The sequence below is a fragment of the Agelaius tricolor genome, unplaced genomic scaffold, assembly GCF_023055355.1.
Source record: "Agelaius tricolor isolate 1412-34295 unplaced genomic scaffold, bAgeTri1.0.p SCAF_75, whole genome shotgun sequence".
NCBI classification, from domain to species: Eukaryota; Metazoa; Chordata; class Aves; order Passeriformes; family Icteridae; genus Agelaius; species Agelaius tricolor.
Window position 1 is genome coordinate 132,674 of NW_027269335.1, and position 23,291 is coordinate 155,964.

Sequence of the window (23,291 nt, forward strand, 5' to 3'; positions counted from 1 at the left end):
AGGAGGTAAAGGGGGCTGAAGGAGGATGTGGGGCGTGGAGGGGCTGTGGGTGGGGATTTGGGGCGTTGAGGGGAGGTGCGGACTGGGCCGTGGGTGCCGATGGCTCGAACAATCCAGCTGGTGCTTGGCCAGCGATGCACAGAGCGCCTGCCAGGTGGAGAAGGGCGCACACCTGAGGCTTGCGGCTAAGGGAGGAGGCTGATAGAGGCAAATCCTGCGATGTGGAGTAGGTCTTTATCATGCCAATGTCCTCCCTCACGTTATGGCTCAGCTGTGAGAACTGTTCCCAAGTCCGGGGACACTCACACACAAGCTGAAGATACCCATCCCGACTGATGGGCCATAATTAATTCAACTACAGCTCCCTTAGAGACAGCTGCAACATCTCAGAAGGTGTAAAGAGTCCCCAGGTGTCCCGCGACCCACAGTATTATCCAGTGTGAAGCTCCTCGTCCCAGGGAGAGGTACAGGGGATGTTCTCACCTAGCCTCAGCAGAATATAAACCCCATGGATGTGGTGTTTGTTGGACTCTTTCCCTTCACCACTCGATGGATGTAGTCAGCAGTCACTTTCTCTCCACCATCCTATCTTTTTTCCTTCTCTCCCCCCCACCCTCACATTTGCTGTTAAATAAAAATCCATGCTATTGGCATTGGCATATGGTGTCCTTTACACCTTATTTTGGGCAAAGGCATCTCTGTAATCATTTTTAACAGTCGGATATTTAAAGCCATGTGTGTCAATGCCAAGTGCAACCCTGCCTGTGAGTCCCACAACCCCACAGGGCAGTTTGGGGGTGCAAAGGGGAGACACTGTCACACCTCTGCTGCCATGCATGCCCACAGTAGCTGGGGACAGTGACAATGAGAGTGTCACACACCCAGCACCAGGACTTAGGCTTTTCCCAGTGCTTGCTCAGTCAAGGAAGAGATGGAGAGACATGGTTTTGCTGTAGATAGATAATGAGATGATTGGCTGTTGCAATTAAGGGATAACTATTGTGTGAATATTAGAAAAGCTTTAGTGATGTGTGGTGATGCTATTGTAGTTCAGATGTCCTCTGTTCTCCCCATAGTTCCCTTTCCCCCCTGTATTGTTGCCATCAGACAGCCTGGGCTGTCTAGGACAGGTACAAAGAAGGCTGCACATGTGCCCCTTGCATGGGGCAGTTGGGAATGGAAAAGCTTGGTGCTTAGGGGGTGAGGCATGGCAACACCTGACCTCCAGTCCAGTTACAAGAAAGCAGTCTCCAGCAATAAATGGCAAAGAAGAGCTGACTGACAGACTTTGGGAGGGCCAGGGCTGGGTGATGCAACCCCCAGGGGTGCTCTATAAAAGACTGAGCACCCATCTTGAAGATGAACCTGCCACATGGTATGCATGAGGGCAGTTCCCAGCGCTGCAAATTTTCCCGTATGTAGTCCTTTGTTGTATTTTTGTCAAAGTTTAATAAACCTTTTTAAATTTTGAAAGTGAGCAGTCGTTTCTCACAGTTTCGGGTCAAAACAGACATCAGCACAAAGCAAATCGCCCTTTAATCCATCACCAAACACAGGGGCGAGGCTCCAGACAAGCTCTTTTCTCCCCAGCACCTTCAGGCTGCCACCAGCAGCACAAAGAAATCACAGAGCAGAAAATGAGACACTGCCACCAGAACAGACTTTATCTGTACAGCCCCGAGGTACAGAGAGATCAGACACCAGTGACAGAGCCCTGGCGGGGACTGTCACAGCCCCAAGCAGCAGTGCCCCCACCCCAAGGCCCATCTCTGGCAGCACTGGGAGTCCCTGGTATGCCCCCAAAACCATCTCACCGGTGCTAGAGCAACAGAGGCTGGTGAGCAGAGTCCATCCCGCTGCTTTTTGGATCTGGGTCGTGGCCAGTCAACTCCTTGCTCGGCCAAGGTGCTCCTTGAAGCCACCTCAGAGTGGTCCAGCATGTTTCAGCATTGCTCTGCTCCCAGCCTGCACAGAGGAGCTTGACCTTTCCCAGGCCCCATGAGCGGACGCACAGACCCATGAGGAGGCCACACTACACCAGGACATGTGGGCTTGCTGCTGGCCCTGCACTAATTACCTGATTTAATTTGATCCCTAAATGCTTAACACTGGTGCGCCAGGAAGATGTGATGCTCAGGGTGATGGGTGCATGAGGGGAAGGAGTGAATGTCCCCGAGCACTCTGATCTCTCTGACCCAATGCTGCAAGTCATTGTGGTCTCAAATCATCCGCACCCTCCCCAGTCATTGCTTTTTTTGTGGGTTTCCCTGATGGATCTGCAAGACTTTGCACTCATGGTGGGGAAAAAACAATTCATTCACATTTTAGGTTACATCTATAGAAAAGGAAGAGAATTCAACAAAGTGGGTGTTCTGGACTGCAGAAGAATGGTTTGAGGGGCACCAGGTGGGTCTGAAGTGGAGAGGCAGCCAGTGGTCACAGCATCCCTCCCTGCCTTTCCTTCTCACTGCTTTGGCAAAACCACAGGGGGAACCCCCACCCTTCTCTGTCCCACAGCACTGTGGAGCAGAGGAGAGGACGACAAGGACAAGCCAGTGACAAACCCAAGGGGAGCTTGGCTGGACCTTCCCCACCCTGCATCCCAGAAAGGTTACAAATGGCCTGGTACCCACCTCTCCCAGATTCCCCTGGGAGGCTGCTGGAAAGCCCAAATCCCCAAGATGCCTCCACTCCCACCAACTCCACCTCCCACCAAGACCCTTCAATGCTGCTGAGCTTCTTGAAGTGCTTGGTAACATCTTTTCCAAAGGATTCAGATGGTCTCTGGAGGAGATGGAGAGCACAGGAGGAAAAGAGGCTCAGGCTGGCAGAGATGATGCAGGGGACTAAACAGCAGCATGACAAGGGTGGTCCAACACAGGAGATGAGGAGACCACGCTGTTTTGTTGAGAAACAGCAGTTCAGTGCTATCTGCCTGTGAGGCAGCAGCTCCATCGGCAAGAGGCTGCCCCAAGCACATGGATGTGCCAGCAAGCACACTGTCCTTCCTTGGACCCCAGGAGCCTGCAGGCCTCTCCAGTGGCACAGCTGCATCTCCCTGAAAGATTCCTCATGGAACAAACCACTCAATCTTAGACTGCCTCACAGCATTGGAAGACAAAATCCTGAGAGACCAGGGAGCACGGGGCACCACTGGCAGGTATGAGAAGAGCTCACAGCTGCTGGTGGCTTTCCAAGACAGGGCTCCTGGTTCACAGTGAGCTCCAAACCAGGCTGCTCACAAAGGATGGTGTGGCTGCACCCCTGGCAGACCCCTTGCTCCCTCCACAGGAGCCAGGCAACCCCTCAGGTCCTGCAGCCCTCACACCTCACCTTGAGCTGGATCTCACAGGCACAGAGGGGCTGCCCAGCTGAGAGGGGAACTGATGGGCAGCCAGGGCCCTGCCCGGAGCACGGGGGGCTCCTGCACCCACCTTCACAGGGAGAGCTGCTGAGCACCTTAGAACTGAGCCTGGTGAGGAGCAGGGTGCTCCAGGGCGGTTCTCAGTGGGGCAAGGCAAAGCACCTGGCTGCTGGGGAAGGGGTGTTTTAGCAGCATCCCTCAGGAAGCTGCTCTCATGCCTAAAAGGGCTGTTTCCATACTGGCACTCGGACAGCACAACACAGTCCATCTGGTGGGCACTGGGATCCCAATGCTGGAGCCCAGCTGGAGCCCACTGTGGTGCACTGGCCCTGCCCCATGGCTCCTCTGAGGAGCTGCCCCAGCCTGCGGGAGCCACAGCTGTGAGAACCACTTGTCCTCTTGGAGCACTGCCTGCTCCCCCTCCCAGGAAAAGCTGGGCTCTGCAGGGGCTACCAGGGGCTGTTTGGGGAAGCCACCATGCCCTGGCAGCTGCCTGGCTCCTAAGGGGGCAGGGAGAGCGACCTCCACATCACAGAGCTTCCCATCCCCAGAGAACAGGGACTCACGCAAGCCCTGGGCAGGGCAAAGAAAAGACTGGGAGGGGGGTGGCAACCACAGCCCAGCCCCTGGGGGATTCTCAGGACTGCCACCTGGCAGAGTCTGGCACTCCAGGTATGCTCCTGCAGCTTCCAGCTGTTTTGGAGCTACGGCCAGCGAAGCCTCCGATGGGCAACTGGCTGGGTTTGCCTGGAGGGGGACATTGTGGCACAGAGTCCCCAAGGTGTTTAAGTGCACCTGGGATGAGCCCACCAGCTGGCACCCAGGCTGGCTCTGAGCAGCAGGAAGAGTGTTATGTACAGGAGCAGAGGGGGTGGCTTCTGCCTGAAGTGCTTGGTTTGCCAGCTGAAGTGCTGCAGAGGACCTGCTGCTGGAGATGGGGACACCCAGCACAGTCCCTGCCACCGGCCTGGCTGGGTTGAATGGGACCTGCTGCTCTGGCTGGGCAAAGCTGCCCTCAGAGGGAACAGAGCCCACGGCCCCCTGGCCTCCCCATGTGCCTGCTGCCTGGGGCTCTGCTGGGAATGCTGAACCAGCTGCCCAGCAGCGCTGGAAGTGAGCCACAGCACTGCTTTCCTCATGGCAGTGTGGGAACTCCAGGCTCTTTCCAGCACTCTCCCTGAGGAGCATGTGCTCCACACAGGATGTCACCTTGGTGCCTGGCCTCTGGCCAAGCCCCTGAGCTGGTGGCTCCTCCTCTGCCCCCAGGCTGAGCAAAGCCTCCTCCCACTGCTGCAGCTCCGCGCTGCCCACGTTTAGGCTCTGGCAGACGTTTCCATCCACCTCACTCTTCTCAAAGAGGGTTTCAACGACGACCAGGAGGGAGTTGCTCTCCTCCTTGGCACTGCTGACGTCCTCATTCCGGGTCAGCCCATCAGGCTCAGGGATGAAACCTGGCAGGGAGAACTGAGGCACATTAGCCATGTGGGAATTGTATATGGATGCATCCTGCTTCATCATGGCCCCAAGGAGAGAGTTGGGGTCTACCAAGCGCTGCTCTGAGTTGGAGTTTGCTTGCACCTGCAACTCCTCCTTGGCTTGGAAGGAGTCCAAGAACCCAGGAAGGGCATTCCCATACAAGACTGCTTCCCCCGTGGCAAAGCTGAAAGGCAGCTGCAGGTTCCTCTTCTGCAGATGTTCCTCCCCTTCTTCATTCCTTCAGTGTGGAGGCAAAAAGGGATGGAAACAGCATGAGCAGCTCCTCCAGGCCAGGCAAAACCACCCTTCTGACAGCAAGGTGGGGAACTCACAGCCCTGCCCTGGCTTTTCTAGAGGAAAAAGGGGCTGGATTGGGCTGCCTACAAGAGGGCTCTGGGGAGCCCACAGGGAGGTCTGCATGGCTCAGGGAAGGGCTGCTGCTCCCAGGCAGGAGCATGTCCACAACCACCTCCTCAGAGCCGTTTCACTCACACCACAGGAGGACAAATGCTGCAAAGTGCCAACCTCACCTACCCTTTCCTCCACCTTCACGGCCTCTGCGTGCCTCAGGCAGCCCCCCACGCCCAGAGCAGCTGAAGGGGGCCAGCAATACTCACGACAGGGCTCGCTGGCGGGCGATGATGCAGTCGGGCCTGTCCCCTTTGTAGACCAGCCGTGCGTTGGCCTGCACCCACACCCAGCTGCCCCTCTTGGTCAGCAGCCGGAACACCGTCAGCCCGCTCTCCCCCGTCTTCATCACTGGGGCAGGGACACAAAAGAAGTGCCACAGACAGAGATCCTCCATGGGGGCAGACAAATGACACGTGCAAGATGCCACGAGGTTGAGTATTGCCTCGTGGCCGTGCTACAGGGGCAGGAGATGCAGCATGCTGTCCCTCTGCCAGCTCCCTGAGCGCCATCTCACCTGTCCCCTCTCACCTTTCCTGTGTCACATGTCCTTTCAGGGATCTCCAGGTGCTGATTGGCACCAACACCCTGCAGGCAGGTACAGGCCAGGTGTGCTCACCTGTCCTGTGTCACCTGTCCCATGGAGCTCCATCTCACCTGTCCCACCTGTGCCAAGCAGTGGCTTGCTCATCCAGGAAGAAGAGCCTTTGTCACAGCTGCTCCAGCCCCAGGACAGACAGCACCGAGGAGCAATAGTACAGCCAGGCCAGAGCCTTGAGGGACCCCACAAATACCCTCCAAGGGCCCCCCAGCACTCACTTCTCACGTGGTGTTCTGCGCAGTGCATCATGTCGGCCGCATGCACAAACTGGTATCCAGACCCCCTCCTGCACAGCTCCACCTCTGTGTATCCCAGGACAACCTTCCCCCTGGAAACAGCACAGGAATGCAGTGACACCAGGGATGCATCCCCCACAGCTGCACCCCACTGGCCAGACCCCACTTTGGGTGGTGCAATGCTCCACCCCGGGCTGAGCTGCATGCCCTGTTCCACAAACCACCCAAACCACAGCAGACAAGAAGTGCTGGTGCCCCGTTAACCTGCTCCCTGTGTTACTGGGGGCCTGCAGTGGAGGGACAAATACATCAGGCCATGGGAGCTAGGTCAGGTGTTCCTTGTCCCCACCAGGTCTAGTTTTCTGTCCAGCACCAGAATTTTGCCACAGGGAAAGTGAGAGATGCCTTACCGGGAATCACAGGCCATGGGAGTGAAGTCCAGCTTGTGCTTTGTCTGGAAGATCAGCGTTTTGGTCCGGAGCTCCAGGATGGAGAGAGGCTGGAGGAGTGTGGCAATGGCAAAGAGAGCAACTGGGGACTTGTCTGCTGGTGACTTTTGCTGCCCAAGAAGGAACTTGAGGCGCCCACGGAAATTCAAGGCCTTACATGGAGATTAGAAAATGCGGGTGTGAAGCAAACAAGGGTGGTGGGAACTGGCTGTGCTCTCATCCCTACGGGACACAGGTGGCTCTGGGGGAACACCCTGCAGGCACAGGAGGAGCAGAGAGGTGTCCCAGCATTACCAGGAATCCCGAGGAGTTATCCAGCAGGCAGCGGAAGCGGCAGGTGAAGCTTGAAGCTCCTCTCCACAAAGGATTGCTTCTCAGCATGGAGGCGCTGCGAGCCGGCAAGCAGCGGCTGCTCAGGGGGAAAAGCTGGAAAAGCAAAGGCAAAAGGAAGTTTTCCTGAGCTCATGGATCAGAGCTGCTCAAGTGAACTGCTGCAGGATCAGCCTGGCACTCACTGTCAGCAGCATGCACCGGGGGCCCGTGCAGCTGGCGGCGGAAGGCGGCCCTGTCGTCTGCGTGGATCAGCTCGTACACGCTCTGGTAGATGAGATCCGACTGGAATGACAAAATAGAATAGTGTCTGCTCCTGGACAGCCTGGCAGAGGTGTCAGGAGGAGGACAGGGCAGAAGGTTTCCCTTCCTGAGTACTAAAAGTGCAGGATTGAGTGTAAAGAACAGGCAAACTCCAGCTCCTTCCCCTGCCACAGGAGCTGGTGCCCTTTGGGAGGCTTTGCTCTCCATCTGCACCTCCTTCCCACACCAGGACTGCATCCATCTGTTTCCAGCCAGGAAAACACGGTGCTCACCTGGTGGAAGCCCAGGTAGTCCTGCACAGTAGGGGAGATGTAGAAGATGTATCCGTCTCCAGTCACAGCAATGACAAATCCATTGAGTGCCTGAAAGCAAAAGTTCAGCCCAAACTTACTCTGCCCAGCTTCCATCCAGCTGCTGAACGATGAAATCCCCCAGCTGTTTCTTCAGCATCCTTCTTCCCCAACAAGGAGCCCCACAAAGAAGGACAGCACTTGATAGCCATGCAAGATCCAGTTCAGTGGAGTTTCTTGTTCTCAGCACAAGCAATGACCCAAGCTGGACTGACTACTTTCTCCAAACCCCCCGTGGAACCCCCTCTCACTGCAGGGCAGCTCCTGCATCAGGAGGGACCAGCTAAGGAGAGGTTTCATGGAGGATCTGGAGTCCTCCTTTCCAGCTGGGAATGGCTACACTCTCCATGGGCTGTGCTTTGGACACGACCATCCTTGTGGGTCCCTTCCAGCTCTAGATATTCTATGTATGATTCTGGTGACCATTTCAGGCTGATTTCCCCCAAAAGCAAAGCACTGCACTAGATAATAACTCATGCCCCCTGTTCTTGACTGTGATATGTTTAATTTATTAGTGAATGGAAGGAGAGAAATTAGGGAAAGAACACCCTAAATGGAAACCTCAGCATACAGATCCAGCTTGCTGAGGGACTAGTCCCTTCCCTTTGTGTACTGCAGCCCCCTGAGGGATCCCAAGTCAGGGATTTCTGCAAATCACAGTATATGTTAAAAATGATCTTTGTGGGGAGGAAAAAAGCCACCAGACAGCTCAGCAGGGGGATTTCTGTCACAGTAACACCTCATAAGCTCTCCAGATGCCTTCAATCACCCCAGCCTGCCAATGCTCTGATGTTGATGGCTCCACAAATTGCCATCATATGGTCCAAGTCCAAAGCCCTAGGGAGTGCTCAGGAGCAGCTCCATGCTGGGGCAGCCATGGGCTCCCTCCTGGTATCCAGCTGCTCCTCTGTGACCATCACACTCACACACAGCTGGGACCGTGGGGGACCTCGTGTGATCCAGGATTCACTGCCAAAAGTCACGCTGAGCTCCCAGGAGTCACTGCCTTGCCAAAATCCCACATGGAAGCTCCTTCTGGGGGTCTGCTCACACTGCCTGCTGCCTGGAGGGCTCTGCAGGAGCAGGGCTGAAGCGACCAAAGCCAGGCTTAAGGAAAGCCAAGCATCCATCTGCTGGTGTTTGGAGAGGTGGGAGAAGAGGACTGAAGGCCTAGAAAGCCTACAGGAGAGCTGGAGAGGGTGGGCAGCCCCTGGCACAGGGTGCCCAGAGCAGCTGTGGCTGTCCCTGGATCCCTGGAAGTTTCCAAGGCCAGGCTGGATGGGGCTTGGAGCAGCCTGGGATAGTGGAAGGTGTCCCTGCCCGTGGCAGCTCATCACAAGATGAGCTTTAAGGTCCCTTCCCACCCAAACCATTCTGGGATTCTGTGAGAGCCCAGGCACAGAACATGCCAAGAACATGGAATGATTGAAGGTCTTGGCCAGACTTGCCCTGCAGCCCCAGTGAGCACGTTGCTCAGCTGATGTGCCCAGATGTTTGTTCAGCAGTCAGCCTTTCCATGTGACTGACCTTCCATGCCAGGCCCGTCCAGCTCACATTTACAAATGGCAGCCCCAACCAGCAGCACTGTGGGAGGCTGACTGACCAGCCCCTCGTGCTCTGAGCTTCACTGTCAGCTGTTGGATGAGACACACATGGCCTTTCTACAAAGCACAGCTCTCACTTCCCACTGGTTTTGTCCACCACTGTTTTCCAACATCCAACTGCTCTTCTTTTCTCCCCCACAACCTACAAAGCTGGGCTTTTCCCATCCCAGGCAGGCTGTGAACTCATCCCTACAGAGCTCACACCATGGCCCAGGTAGGGCAAGGAGTTGCTGGGGGATGTTTTGTCCCATAGCTCTCAACATTCTCCTCTTGCCCTCTGCTAAAGATAATGAACCAACCCAGCACCTTGGGAACTACTAAGGGATCCATCCTCACACCACCATATGACATCCCTGAACTTCCTGGTTGGGATGAAGCTTGTGTCCATGAGATGTAACACAATCAAAGGGGCAGCAAATTGCAGTGGGATGAGAGGAAACGTTGGGAATGGGGATCTGGACTCATCTCAGCCAGGCAGTGCCACTGGTCTCTGTCCCCAGGAACTCAGTGCCTGCAGGAATCACAGTGAAGCAGCTCTGGGCAAGACAGGGTCTCTTCCCACTCCACAAATGGGACCACAAGCTCTAGAGCACCTTGGGCAGACCCCAAATGACCAAGCCACAGCACCATACCTGGAGCAGCAGCTCTCCCTCAGGAAACAGCTCCCTGTCACCCTGCAGCTCCGTCCATCTGTCCCCTCCCGGGGGTCTGGGCTGATCCACGCAGTTGCCAACATTTGGAGTTGTAGCTGCAAGTGAGAAGGCAAGAAATCAGTGTGCAAGAGCTGTGACTGTGTTCACAGGGTTCCCAGGATGAGGGAAGAGACGAGGATCTGACTCCATGTTTCAGAAGGCTTGATTTATTATTTTATAATATATATTACATTAAAACTATACTAAAAGAATAGAAGAAAGGATTTCATCAGAAGGCTAGCTAAGAATAGAATAGCAAAGAATGATAACAAAGTCTCTGTCTCAGACTCTCTGTCTGAGCCAGCTGACTGTGATTGGCCATTAATTAGAAACATCCAACATGGGCCAATCACAGATCCACCTGTTCCATTCCACAGCAGCAGATAACCATTGTTTACATTTTGTTCCTGAGGCCTCTCAGCTTCTCAGGAGAAAAAAATCCTAAAGAAAGGCTTTTCCATAAAATATATCTGTGACAGAAGAGGCAAGCCAGGAGCCTCCTGCTCCTCCTCCCCACCCCAGGGCTGCTCATGCAGCTGCTGGGTGCCAGGGGCCCCAGCATGGAGGAAGGTGTGACCATCACAGAGCCCACTCACAGAGCCATGCCCAGCTTGCCTGAGGCTTCCTCCAAGAGATTCTTTCCCCTGCTTGATCTCATTTCTGGGAAACCTCACTCCTGCCAGGGTGTGAGGCAGAGATGCAAAGGACAGAGGGGGGCTGAGTGCTTCTGGGCTGCCCAGGCTGGAGAATGTCAGGACCCAGGACATCCCTCTGGCTGTCCTGAGCAGCCAAGACCCCTGCCAGGGGTCTCAGAGACCCTGGCACAGAGCCCAAAATGCCTGTGGTTTGGTTATGACCCGTGGAGCAAGTTACCAACCTTGTATGAAAATCAGCAAGCCACAACAGTTTCAATAGAATATTAGTGAAGTTATCATGGGGTGGAAAAGTAGATTTTAGGGTTTTTGGTATGGGGGTTCAGGAGGCAAGATGGAGGGAACTGGGTGTGTCCAGCCTTTCTCCTCCTTCTTCTTCTTGGCCTCCATCTTCTGCTGTGATGTTGGCACTTAGAGATTGGTTTAGAGTAGAAGCTCACTGTCTAACATGGGTGATAGGTATTGGAAAGGAATTGTAAACATTGTACACATAGTTTTTAGTATAAAGACATAACACTGCCCTGGGGGCAGGCAGAGTGCTGCTGGTGGTGTTCTCCTGTCAGGATCTCTAGCTGCCCACAGTGACCCCGAGAAGAGTTGGAAAGTCTCTTTTCTTAGCTCAGTGCTTGAAGAAGGAGTCAGGCCTCTTAATTTCTCAGTCTCAAGGTTGTTTATTGTATCTTATCTATAAAAAATTTTCTCCTGCCCTGCCAAGGTCCGCTCAGCAAGACAGTTCCAGGCACTCTGCTTGCCCCCGGGGTGGTGTTATGTCTTTATACTAAAAACTACATCTACAATGTTTACAATTACTTTCCAATACCTATCACCTATGTTAGACAGTGAGCTTCTACTCTAAACCAGTCTAAAAGTGCCAACATCACAGCCGAAGATGGAGGCCAAGAAGAAGAAGGACAAAGGCTGGACACACCTAATTCCTTCCATCTTGCTTCTTGAACTCCCATACCAAAAACTTTCAAATCTACTTTTCTACTCCTACTTAAACTGTTGTAGCTTGCTGATCTTCGTACAAAGTTAGTAATTTGCTCCACAAGTCATAATCAAAACCACAGGCATTTTGGGCTCTGTGCCAGGGTCTCTGAGACCCCTGGCAGGAGCCTTGGCTGCTCAGGACAGCCAGAGTGATGTCCTGAGTTCTGACAATTCAGGAGCTGCCTCATGCTTCAGCACTGGATGCCTTCAAGGCAACACCCCTGGGTGCAGCCAGCATGAAAGCTCCTGCTGCCCTGCTGGTGGGACCTCACAGGACTCCCACAGAACCAGCTGCCAGCAAAAAGATGATTTTCAAGGCAGGTTTTTGTGCCAGCTCACACCAAAAAAAAAAAAGAAAAAAAAAAAAAAAGATAAAATCACAGAAAGGCTCAAAGCAGCTCCTGTGTAGGAACCACCCCACCTCTGCCACCACCAGCAGCTCGTGCAGCTCCCTGAGGTGTGACTGAGCTCACATACCCCGTGTAATTCACATCCCAGCAGAGAACACTGCCTGCCCAGCTCAGCCCCGGGTGTCAGATGGTGCTGGATCCAAAGGGTAAAGATCCTCTGAATGCTGGATATGAGGAGGAAGCTCAAACCATCCCAAGTCGGACCATACATTTAGTTTTCTCCATGGCAGAAGTTCTCACTTCACCACTGAAATGCTTTAAAGGTTTGTTTGGTTTCTTCCCTGGTAACACCAAGTTGAAAGCCAAAAACAATTTGGAATCTAAAGAAGTTTCACATGCAACTGCTGATCTGGAACACTTTGCTCTGCAGCAAACCTGATGGATTGGCATGTTTGAATTCAAAACTAATTTGGAATGAAAGCATCCCGGGATGTATTTACGCCTGGAGCTTGAGTGCCAACAAGCACCCACCCATGGAGGTTTCATCATCCAGGGCATGGATACAGCAGGGTTAGGGTAACCAGCTGCAGGCCTTGCACAAGGTGACACAAACAGCAGTGCAGAGGGTGCTCTGGAACAGAGTCAGCCTCCATCTCCATTGCTGCCAGAGCTGGGATTCTTCCTGCTCCCTCAAACCTTCAGCACTCCTTGGAAATGCTCAGGCAGCATCTCCACCTTGTCCATCAGCCACGGCCTCTGCTGTTTTCCATCCTGTGCTGTCAGGCCTGCCTGCTCAGGGGATGTGAGACCTCTGGGAAAGGTTGGCAAAGATGAGATTCAACAGATTCTTTGCCTGGAGACACCAAGCAAAAAGCCTCCTCATGTAATTGCCATGTGATCCCCAAGGAAAAAAATCCCATCTGGACCACATGGCTTCAATTTGCACTTCATGGAGCCTAATAGTTTCAAAATGAAACATTGATTCTCATTTAAAATTTGATTTCTTTTGAAGGGCTGACTCCTCTCTAAAGCATTGAAATGAGGCAGGCTGGCAGGGGATTTCAAAAAGAAACAAGTTCTCCCAAAATAAAGCTCCAAAAGGGCAGAGAACTTTTTGAGAGCATGCACATTCTGAGAGCATCTGGTCTCCAGCTCTTTCCCAGTGTCCACCAGCAGCATCTGCAGGGAAAGCTGGGGAGAGCTGCATTTGGCTTTCAGAATCCAGCAGGAAATACCCATTTTGGACTTTCCAGCAAAATTTCTTCACCTCTCCCACTGATCTTAGCAAGGGGCTTTTAATCTCCCACCAGAGGTGCTCACTTCCCCTACTCTCCAACACAGGGCAGTCCATTTCTGCACAGCTGAGCTCAAAAATGCTCCAGAATCTGTCTCCCATGGGACACACCTGACCTGGGGAGAAGGTCTGGAGCATGGAGAGAGGGGAGGAAACTCAAAGAGATGTTGTCTGCCACCAAAGTGCTGGTGGTGTGGAGCAGCTGATGCTCACACCCAGCCCAGGGGCCCTGCTGTTCCTGTGGCTCTTCTCCTCCAAACAGGTCTCTGAACTCATCCTCACCCAAACTGCCAAGAACCATCGGGACTGGGAGCAATCCCAAGAGAAACCCAAGCACTTCCAGGTAGAAGACTCCACACCCATGCAACCACCAAGGGTACAGAGGCTATTCCCAGTCACTTTTTTGTTGTCTTATATATCAAGAGTTTTATTATCATTATGGTGCAAGGGTTCTATATCGCCAGAGTTTCGTAACTCCTCGATGTTTCTTGTATGCAGCTCCTCTAAGCACTGACTGTTCCTGGTCCTTTCAGTAGTCATCATCTGACACCAGATCCCACCAATCCACTCTTTTATACCACTGTTCTTACATGCTACAGCTGTGGCCTGTTAAGATCAGGCCTGCTCCTAATCTTTAGTAATTGGTTCAGCTGCAACTCCTTGGGGGATAAGATTACATTCTACACCACCTTCATTTACCCATACTGTATCCCCCTACACTTTTTGACTTGGAAGGGAAAACCCAACGTTTTAACCATATCCCAGCTCATTTACAACACAGGAAACCTCATGTGAGGGAGGGGGTCACTCCTGAAACAGCCCCTTGCTTGAGACAAGATGGGGAGATGCCACCCTCTGGAATCCCACCTGGAGCCATGGATCCCTCAAGCCTGCTGCAGCCAGGTCTCCAAGGGGCCAATGGCTAAAATGGACTGGAAACAGTGGCTGGCAGGAGGAAGAGACCCCCACTGGCAGCACAAAGCAGGTGACAAGCTGTATTAAAAGCTGGCTAATTCATCCCATTTAACACACTCCTTCCAATGGAGCAGTTCAGACTCCCACACAAAGCAGCTGAGACCACAAATTAATGGGATTAAAGGAAACAGGTCTAACGTGTATCCAATCTATAATATACCCACAACAACAAAAGTAACTGGGTAAAAGGACAATTCCCTTTTGCTGTTTGTGCCCAGTTTTTCCAATCTCCTGCAGTGCATCTTGGACAATTAGTGGGAATTAACAAGTGGATGTGGTGCTTAGGGATGTGGGTTAGTGGTGGGCTTTGCAGTGTTGGGTTAATGGTTGGACTTGATGATCATAGAGGTCTTTTCCAAGCTCAATGATTCCATAATTCTATGAAAAAGACCATGGCAAAAGCCATCTGCATTACCAGGAAAATCCCAGGCATCTGCTGGGGCAGTGTAGTCATCACCTACATTTTCAAAGTGCTGTGACAGAGGCTGTGGGTAATTTTTAAGACAGTAGGGAAAAAATCCAGCTCTGTTTCAAACCCCAACACCAGCCAGAGCACTGCAGGTTTCCTGCTGCTGGTGTGATCCCCAAAGACTGCAAGGTTTTCACTCAGCCAGGAAAGATGCCAGACAGGATCAGTAGAGCTTCCAGCATCAATGAATCAGGATATGCCCCATACATCCCCAAGAGCACCCCTGTCGCAGACATCTTTTATGGAAAATCCTTTCCTTAGGATTTTTCCTCCTGAGAAGCTGAGAGGCCTCAGGAATAAAATGTAAACATTGATTATCTGCTGCTGTGGAATGGAACAAGTAGATCTTTGATTGGCCCATGTTAGATGTTTCTAATTAATGGCCAATCACAGCCCAGCTGGCTCAGACAGAGAGTCCGAGCCACAAGCCTTTGTTATCATTCTTTGCTATTCTATTCTTAGCCAGCCTTCTGATGAAATCCTTTCTTCTCTTCTTTTAGTATAGTTTTAATGTAATATATGTCATAAAATAATAAATCAGCCTTCTGAAAGATGGAGTCAAATCCTCATCTCTTCCCTCAACCTGAGACCCCTGTGAACATGGTCACACACCCCCTCTATGGGTTGGCTTTCTTGCCTCTGCAAGGAGGTTCCTAAACCCTGCAAAGGTGGAAAACCTTCCAGCAGGAGAAAGAAAGACAAAGGGGCAAAGTCATCTATCTCTTAACTTTTTTGCCCATCACATTCCCAAAGGAAAACGTGACAAGGCAGCCACGGAGGCTAAAACACATCCCTTGCCTCTGGCATAGATTTGGTGCTGAAAAGAAAAGGTTATTGGTAACAACCCCCGAGCCAGACCTGCTCTCTCAGACTGGGTTACACTGGGGGGAGTTGACAAGCTTCACCCATGGCAAACACTTCTCTTTGAACAGGCTCCAGAGGTGCCCGGCATCCAAAACCCAGGAGCTCTTCCAGCAACACCGAGACACACACACAACCATTTTTGTCTTGGATCCAATCCCAAACCCTGTCAAATTGGCACCAACCTTTGCCTCCTCAGCTGTTGAACAAAGGCACGGTGCCAAGCAGAGCAAGGCTCGTGCCATCCAAGTGAAACAAACAAATGCCAAACCCACAGATTAGAAACTTTATGGAAAAGTCACTCAGCGTTTTCTGAGGAGCAGAGAAGTGCCCTGGGGAGCGCTGGCATCCCCAAGTCCATACCAGCCTCTCCAACCTGCTGCTGCAAACCTTCATCCCACACAGTCCTGCAGGATTTTGCCCAGGGACAGATTTGAGCTTGACTCCTTTCACTGCCTCAGTTAGTTCAGGCCCAGACCCCTGCAGCTCTGGCCCAACTGCCAGCTCTGGTAACAACAAACAAAGAGGAGATGAATAAAAAAGCTAATTTAGTGCTGATTGCAGTGAGATTACCCAGGGAGACCTGCTGCCAGCTGCCCTGCAGCAGAGCACTGGGGAGGGAACTGGTGAGACCAGCACCAGAGGTGGGAAAGGACCTGGTGAGGCCTCCTGAGCCCAGCCCCTGCTCCAGCCAGGTGAGATGCATGGGGAGGCAGCCCACTGGTCACTGTTGGCTAGGAGCTGTTAGATAGCTCAAGCTTTGCCAGACTCCAGAGTGTGGTCTCACAGCAGCATAGGGTTTTCCATGGATTCTGAAAGAGATTGGGTTAGGTTGGATGCTGGGAAAGAATTGTTCCCTGTGAGGGTGGTGAGGCCCTGGCACAGATTAACAGAGCAGCTGTGGGTTCTCCATCCCTGGAAGAGTTTCAGGCCAGGCTGGACAGGGCTTGGAGCACCCTGGGATGGTGGGAGGTGTCCCTGCCCATGGCAGGGGGTGGAATGGGATGAACTTCCTTCCAACCCAAACCAGTGTGGGACCCTGTGATCCTCTCTTCTCCTAGGAAGAAGGCATGGCAGCACATTTCCTAATCACACCCTCTCCAACTCAGAGAGCATTTTTAAGCCCCATTTTCTTGCTCGCCCTTGGCAGAGCCACATCTGCAATCCCAACATCTGCTTCCTTTGCTACAGGAACCGTAGGACATGAACCCCAGCACAGCTCTCCAGCTAGCTGGAGCTTTACCAAGCCACTAAAATCCATCCAAGCTTTTATGAGATCTCCCTCTTTGCAGCAAGTGGGGCTCCTGTCACACCACAGAGAGGCCAGAGCATCACAGCAGTCGGCCACAGAGACACCAGCTTGTCTCCTTGGGCGCTTGCTCTCAAAGAGACGGGATCAGCAAAGTCACTCCAGATTTGTCTGGGAGGCTGTCAGACACAGGACCAAGTAGCAACCACTGCAAATTGGTTTGCAGACAGAGCTCAGCACAAATCTGGCAGTGAGGTTCAGCCACTGTTTACACGAGTGACAAAACCTTTAAAGCGCCTTTGAGGCAGGCAGTGATAGCACCAGAGCTGTCACCGCTACCCAGCACTGCTCCCAGCCTGGGCAGACCAAGCCCTGAGCCCCCTGATTTTGTGCAGGGAAGGCTGAGATCCCAGGCAGCAGAGAGCTGTGCAATACCTGCAGTGTTTGCCCTGGGGCACAAAGGAGTTACAGTGTGCACACCCTGAATCAGCCCCTGGAGGCATGGAGGGAGCTCCCAGAGCTTCCCTCTCTAGGCCTGAGGCTTAGCATTTCCAGCAAACTACTAATTAGTCTGGTTTCTCGTTAAAGCACAGACAGAGGAGAATATTTAAAAGCAAAGCAGACTCAAAGGATGATGCAGTGAGTCACTACCCTGCAATAGAAATCAGGATCCCAGGCAGATGACAAGTCCCTTTCCTTGTATCCCCTTTGGAAGCAGGCACTGACACCAGCACCCAAACCCACTGTGGCTGTCTGTCACAGACATCTTTTATGGAAAATCCTTTCCTTAGGATTTTTCCTCCTGAGAAGCTGAGAGGCCTCAGGAATAAAATGTAAACATTGATTATCTGCTGCTGTGGATTGGGACAGGTGGGTCTGTGATTGGCTCATGTGGTTGTTTCTAATTAATGGCCAATCACAGTCAGCTGGCTTGGACAGAGAGTCTGAGCCACAAACCTTTGTTATCATTCTTTGCTATTCTATTCTTAGCCAGCCTTCTGAGGAAATCCTTTCTTCTATTCTTTTAGTGTGGTTTTAATTTAATATATATTATAAAATAATAAATCAAGCCTTCTGAAACATGGAGTCAAATCTTCGTCTCTTCCCTCAACCTGAGACCCCTGTGAACACGGTCACAGTTGTCCTCTGCTCTGTCCACCCTAAACACTGCCCCAGGCTCCTACACCCCATTAAACAGGTCTGTTCCCAAGCCAGAGGCACACAGCACCCACACCTCAGAAATACCAGAGAAGGTGGAGAAGGCTGGAAGCCCCTTCTCAGATTTCTCCTGGTGTTAGCAGCCAGACAAGATGCAGACAACACATGGAAGCTCCACTCCAGGGCTGGAGAAATGCAGCACAAGGGGAAAAGGAACCTCAGGGCATCACCCTGAGCCCACTGTGCAATTGGTCTCTCAATTGCCTGGAGATAAGGCAATTACCACTCTATCAAAACATTCATCTCTGTCCTGCCTGGAGATAAGGCCAGGCTTGGGCTGTGGACAGGAAGAGGAGAGGGATGCTCTTCAGATGATGCCATGCTCTCCCTGCTACAGGAGAAGAGCCTGCACAAAGCACAGGACAGCAAACCTGAGGCAGAAAGCAGAGCACAAGGGGTGCCAGCACATTCCCCCAAAATGCCCAACAGGACACACCAGCAGCAGGCTGCTGTGACCTGCAGCTGGCACGAGTCTTCATCCGGCACGCCTGAGACCCAGGCCAAGCCTGATGTATCTGGGATGATCTGAAGTCAAGCAAGATGAACTTCAGGGCAGAGCAAGGGGAAGGAGCTGGAAATCACAGGCAAGTGGCCAGATGGGAATAATTGGCCTGGCAGAACGGGGCTCCAGAGCCCCTGCAATGCCAAAGGCTTTTCCAGAGCAGCTCTCTCACTGGGAAGCACATGCTGAGCACATCCACTGGGAACCAGCTCCTGCTTGGAGGCACCGGTCCCATCTGGAGAGTTTGGCACAGGAGTCTCCTCCTGGAGCCCAGCATCCCAGCTGGAGAGGGCCCTGGGAGAGCCCAGAGGAGTGGGCATGAGGGAAAAACCAAGGGAGCCAAGTTTATGTAATCTGTGGTGGGGAGAAGACACAATAGGAGCCTCTAAATATAAAAAGCTGCTGCTGCCTTCCTGCCCCATATGCTCTGCCTTCCCCAGTGTCCCCCATTCCATCAGGCCCAAGTCACTGCAGAGGGAACACATCCTTATCCACATGTGCTGGTGACTCCTGGGAATGTGGTGACTGCCCCCAGCCAGGCTCTGCACCATATATAATGGTAAAATTTATTAAACACACTGTAACTGCAATAATAATAAAGGGCTGAAGAAGAATAAGGAGGGTGGGAGGGAGAGAGAAGGAATACAGAATAAATATAAGAATACCAAATATAGAATAAATAAGGAAATACAGAATATGAAATATAATAAAAGGGAACATGTAATATGTATTAAATCCTGAACATTCAATTATTTGGTGAATTGAATTTTAAATTGCCATTCCAGTTAGATGGGGGCATTGTTGCAGTTCAAGAAGACACAATGCTTTACCCACCTGTCTCTTCTTCTCCACAGGGTGCTGGGAGTGCGACACAGGAGGAGTTTTGGACATAAACGACATAAAGGCTGGCTGGTTTTTTGGACATAAAGGATGGCTGCTTATGAGATGGAGGAAATTTGCAGGAGGTCTCAGCTGCTGGGCAGGTCCCCAAGTGTCTCCCACCATCCATGGTGACATTTTCCTGACAGTATCAACATCCGAGGGCCTGCTCCCATAACTCACCATCACACTTCCTTCAGGAAACACAACTTCCCATCTCAAAGCTTGGGGTGGAATGTCACAGACATCTTTTATGAAAAAACCTTTCTTTAGAATTTTTCCTCATGAGAAGCTGAGAAGCCTCAGGAGCAAAATGTAAACATTGATTATCTGCTGCTGTGGAAGGCAACAGGTGGATCTATGATTGGTCTTGTGCAGTTGTTTCTAATTAATGGCCAATCACAGTCAGCTGGCTCAGACAGAGAGTCCGAGCCACAAGCCTTTGTTATCATTCCTTCTTTTTCTATTCTTAGCTAGCCTTCTGATGAAATCCTTTCTTCTATTCTTTTAGTATAGTTTTAATATAATATATATCATAAAATAATAAATCAAGCTTTCTGAAACATGGAATCAGATCCTCGTCTCTTCCCTCATCCCGGGTCCCCTGTGAACACGGTCACAGTGGAACACAAACTGTGCAGTAAGGATTGATCCCAGGGGCTTTTTCCCCCTCCCAGCACAGACACTCACCCCTCAGGTAGCTCTTCACCTTCAGGTAGCCCACGGCCAGGCGGAGGATGGAGAGTTTATCCAGCCTGGAGCGCACATCCTCGGGGAAGGGCAGCAGCCCTGTCAGCTTGTTCAGCTCCTGGTTCAGCCGCTCCCGGTGCCGCTTGGAGGGGTTGGACTTCACACCCTCGGGAGGGGGTGCTTTGGGGCTGCAAGAGGCAGAGGAGAGGTTAATCAAACTGGGATTGCCCAGTAGGCTCTTTTCAAGCCCAGCACTGGCTTTGGTGCAGTGAAATGGTTAAGATTTTTACAAGCGTGCACACACACACACTGCTCCTCTTAGAAATCACAGAATCACAGAGTGGTTTGGGTTGGAAGAGACCTTAAAGCTCATCTTGTTCCACTCCCTTCCACTATCCCAGGTTGCTCCAAGTCCTGTACAACCTGGCCTAGAACACTTCCAGGGATGGGGTAGAATGAGATGAGCTTTAAGGTCCCTTCCAACCCAAACCATTCTGGGATTCTACGACTTAAACAAAGGGATATCACATAAGGTGATTTAGGGCACTGCACTGTGAAAAGAGCCTCTCTTAAAAAAAAAAAAGAAGTTTTGTTTTCTTCCAATATTATGATTTCTGTCCCTTTCAGATGGGCATTTCCAAATTAAACAAGCATTTGATGCCAAACTTAGGCCCCAGGGGCAACCCTCAGCCTGCAGAAGGAACAGTGTCCAGGAGAGCAGCCTGAAGCCTACACGAGGTCGCATCTCTGTGAGCTGCAGTTATTTCACCCACCCCAGCCAAAACCCCAGCACAGCAGTAAGAGCTCAGTTAATAACTTTAACAAATCTTGGATGTCACCCTGTGTCCTTCATTTTTTAATTCCAATCTGAATTTCACAGCTCAAAGACAAACCCTTCAGTCCCCCCCAGATCTGTGTCTCACTCAGCTGCATCCCCTAACACGCAGCTCCTTTGGTTTGATGTAATTTGTCTAACCACAAACTCCCTCTCTGCAGGCAGCCTCTCTTCAGGAAGGAGCTTTGGATAACAGGATCTGCCAGTGTTTAGCAGCAATTTAAGCTCTCTCCTCTACCACCACTCTCCAATCTCATCTGGCAGGGCTGCTCGCATATGTGACACGAGAGGAAATGAGCATTAAATGAAATGCACTGAAGTGCCTGTTGAATTTGCAGCTCAGGGAGAGACTGAGGGGTCTTTTAAGGCTGAATGGAAAACTGCAGCATTTCCCCAGGAAAGCTCAAGCCTGCTGGGTTGTAAGAGCTGCATCAGGAGGGATATCCCCTCTCGCAGGGGGGCTGGCACAACCCAGCTCCAAACTAGTCCACACAAGCTGGGTAAAACACACTGGCACCAGGGCTTTTACAAAGCTGAAACATTCTTGAAATCACAGTCACGCACCAGGAAGGAGAAAAATGAAAATAGGTTTCCTTTGATGAAAAAAAAAAAAAAAAAAAGGGGAGAAGAAAATTTGTCTGAGATTCCTCAGATATCCTTTAAAGTCTTCTGGCCACTCACCATCCAAATCCAGCTCCAAACAGAAAGAAGAGAAAATGAGACTGGAGATAAGCACAGCAGCGGGTAAAACACTGAGGTATAACAGAACCACTGGGATAGCCTGGCCAAACACTGAAAATCCTCTGGCTGAGGCACACAGGGTGACACAGCCAGCAGCAAGTCACCCCGAGGCCCAAGGAGGACACCCTAAAACCTCTGTTCCTGCACATCCCAGCTGCAGCACACAGGGCGCTCCACGGCCAGCCTTGAGAGGAGTGAGGAAAATGCCTCATGGAAACAGTGCATCGTGCTCTAGACATTTCAAACCTGTTTAATTTCCCTTCCCTTTGGTTAAGAAGCACACTGTGCCAGGGGGGTCATGGTGAGGCCAGTGGCCCCTGTGCCGAGGGAAAGCTCAGCTCCCAGCCCCAAAGGCTGTGCTGCTGCTGGGGTTTGCTTTTCCCCAGCTGCTCCTGGAAGGGGGGAAGTGTATCCCTTCTGCAAGCTGGCAAGTACCAAGGGAGATTATTCCTGATAGTGGGACTTGCCTGAGCTGATCCTCATTCTCATGAACAGTTTTTGGCAGTAAGTAAGAAGGAGAAACCCCTCAGCCCATCCTCCCTGTCACGTCCCACTGCCACCAGCCCTGCTCCGCCTGGCCGCTCCCAGCGGGATCCCGCTCTGAGATCTGACCCAGCACAGAGAAAAAGAATCTCTTCCCGTTCCCAAGGCTGACCTTGCAGAACCAGGGAACGACGGCCCTTCTGCTCCAAAGAGACACCTTCTCCTGCACCCTGAGATGCACAAATCCAGCCCAAACCCTCGGGCTGGAATCACCACTCTGAGGTAAACAGAAGACAGGTTTGTGGCAAAACAACTATCCTTCATGTTTACACAACAAGACTCCCAATTAAATACACAAGAGAGGCTCAGGGTCACCTCACTACAGGTTTAAAGTATCAATGTTCCCTCCTTCATCCTGAGCTTGGACTCAGCTCATCCACATCCTTCCCCACAGCCTCACAAAAAGAAATACCCACCTTTGGCTCCAATACACCTGGAAAAGCTGGCCTTAAACAGGCTGGTGTGACTTGGGAGCTGGGGAAGGCACGAGGGAGGCAGGAAAGACCGGGGCCACCGAGGGGGATGTTATGCAACACCAACTGAGCAGCGTGGTAATTAAATAATTACGGAATCGAGGTGTTTTGGTAATTACTAATTGCTGCACGTTTGATTTAGGTAGGCAATAAAAACAACCCAGCCTGCAAATCACTGCTGAGCGGCTCAAACTCTGCAGCGAGCTTCCTCCCCGGCACGCAGGACGAGCATCTTTGGGATTTCTGCTCTCCCACCAGCGTGCCAGAGCCGGCAGCGCGTTAGCTCCAATTAACCCTGATTAGAACCCAGTAACCCAAGCGTGCTGCTGCCGCCTTTGGCTCCCCCAGAGCGGCTCCAGGCACTTCCCAGAGCCCAGCCGGGCTCTCGCTGCCCGCTCCCACGCACCCACCTCTTGGGCACCGGCTTCCTCCTCTTCCTGCCCGCGTACATCCCCGACACCACGAACAGCAACAGCGGCAGCGGCACCGCGCCCGGGGCGGGGCTCCGAGGCACCGGCACCGGCCACGCCCTTGGGTGCCCGCCACGCCCGGGGACACCGAACCCACGGAGCGCTGTCCCTAGTGTTACAAATAAGGAGCTTGACTCGGCCAATACTCAAGCAGCCATCAATTTATTAATTATTTTGGTAAAGTATGAGCAATACAGCGCCGAGTACAGTGGGGGAAGTTTTCCCTCCAACTGCACACCGATAATTGAAAGTTACAGGTATTTATAGGGGTACTCATCAGCTTTTTTCAGCAGTTTCTATTCCCAACTTTTACTCATCTGCAGTT

The 23,291-nt window shown here is 52.0% G+C and overlaps 1 protein-coding gene across 1 annotated transcript; it reads right to left on the minus strand.

The window, feature by feature from the left end:
• Positions 1 to 1,511: 1,511 nt before the first annotated feature.
• On the minus strand, positions 1,512 to 22,975 carry LOC139585363 (uncharacterized). Its single transcript, XM_071418080.1, is given in 13 exon segments — positions 1,512 to 3,551; positions 3,554 to 3,647; positions 3,650 to 5,078; positions 5,458 to 5,599; positions 6,068 to 6,177; positions 6,496 to 6,686; positions 6,829 to 6,879; positions 6,881 to 6,960; positions 7,050 to 7,149; positions 7,401 to 7,490; positions 9,715 to 9,830; positions 19,905 to 20,092; positions 22,907 to 22,975. Coding segments are annotated over 13 exon segments (2,679 nt in total). The 5' UTR covers positions 22,948 to 22,975; the 3' UTR covers positions 1,512 to 3,504.
• Between the last annotated feature and the right edge of the window lie 316 nt (positions 22,976 to 23,291).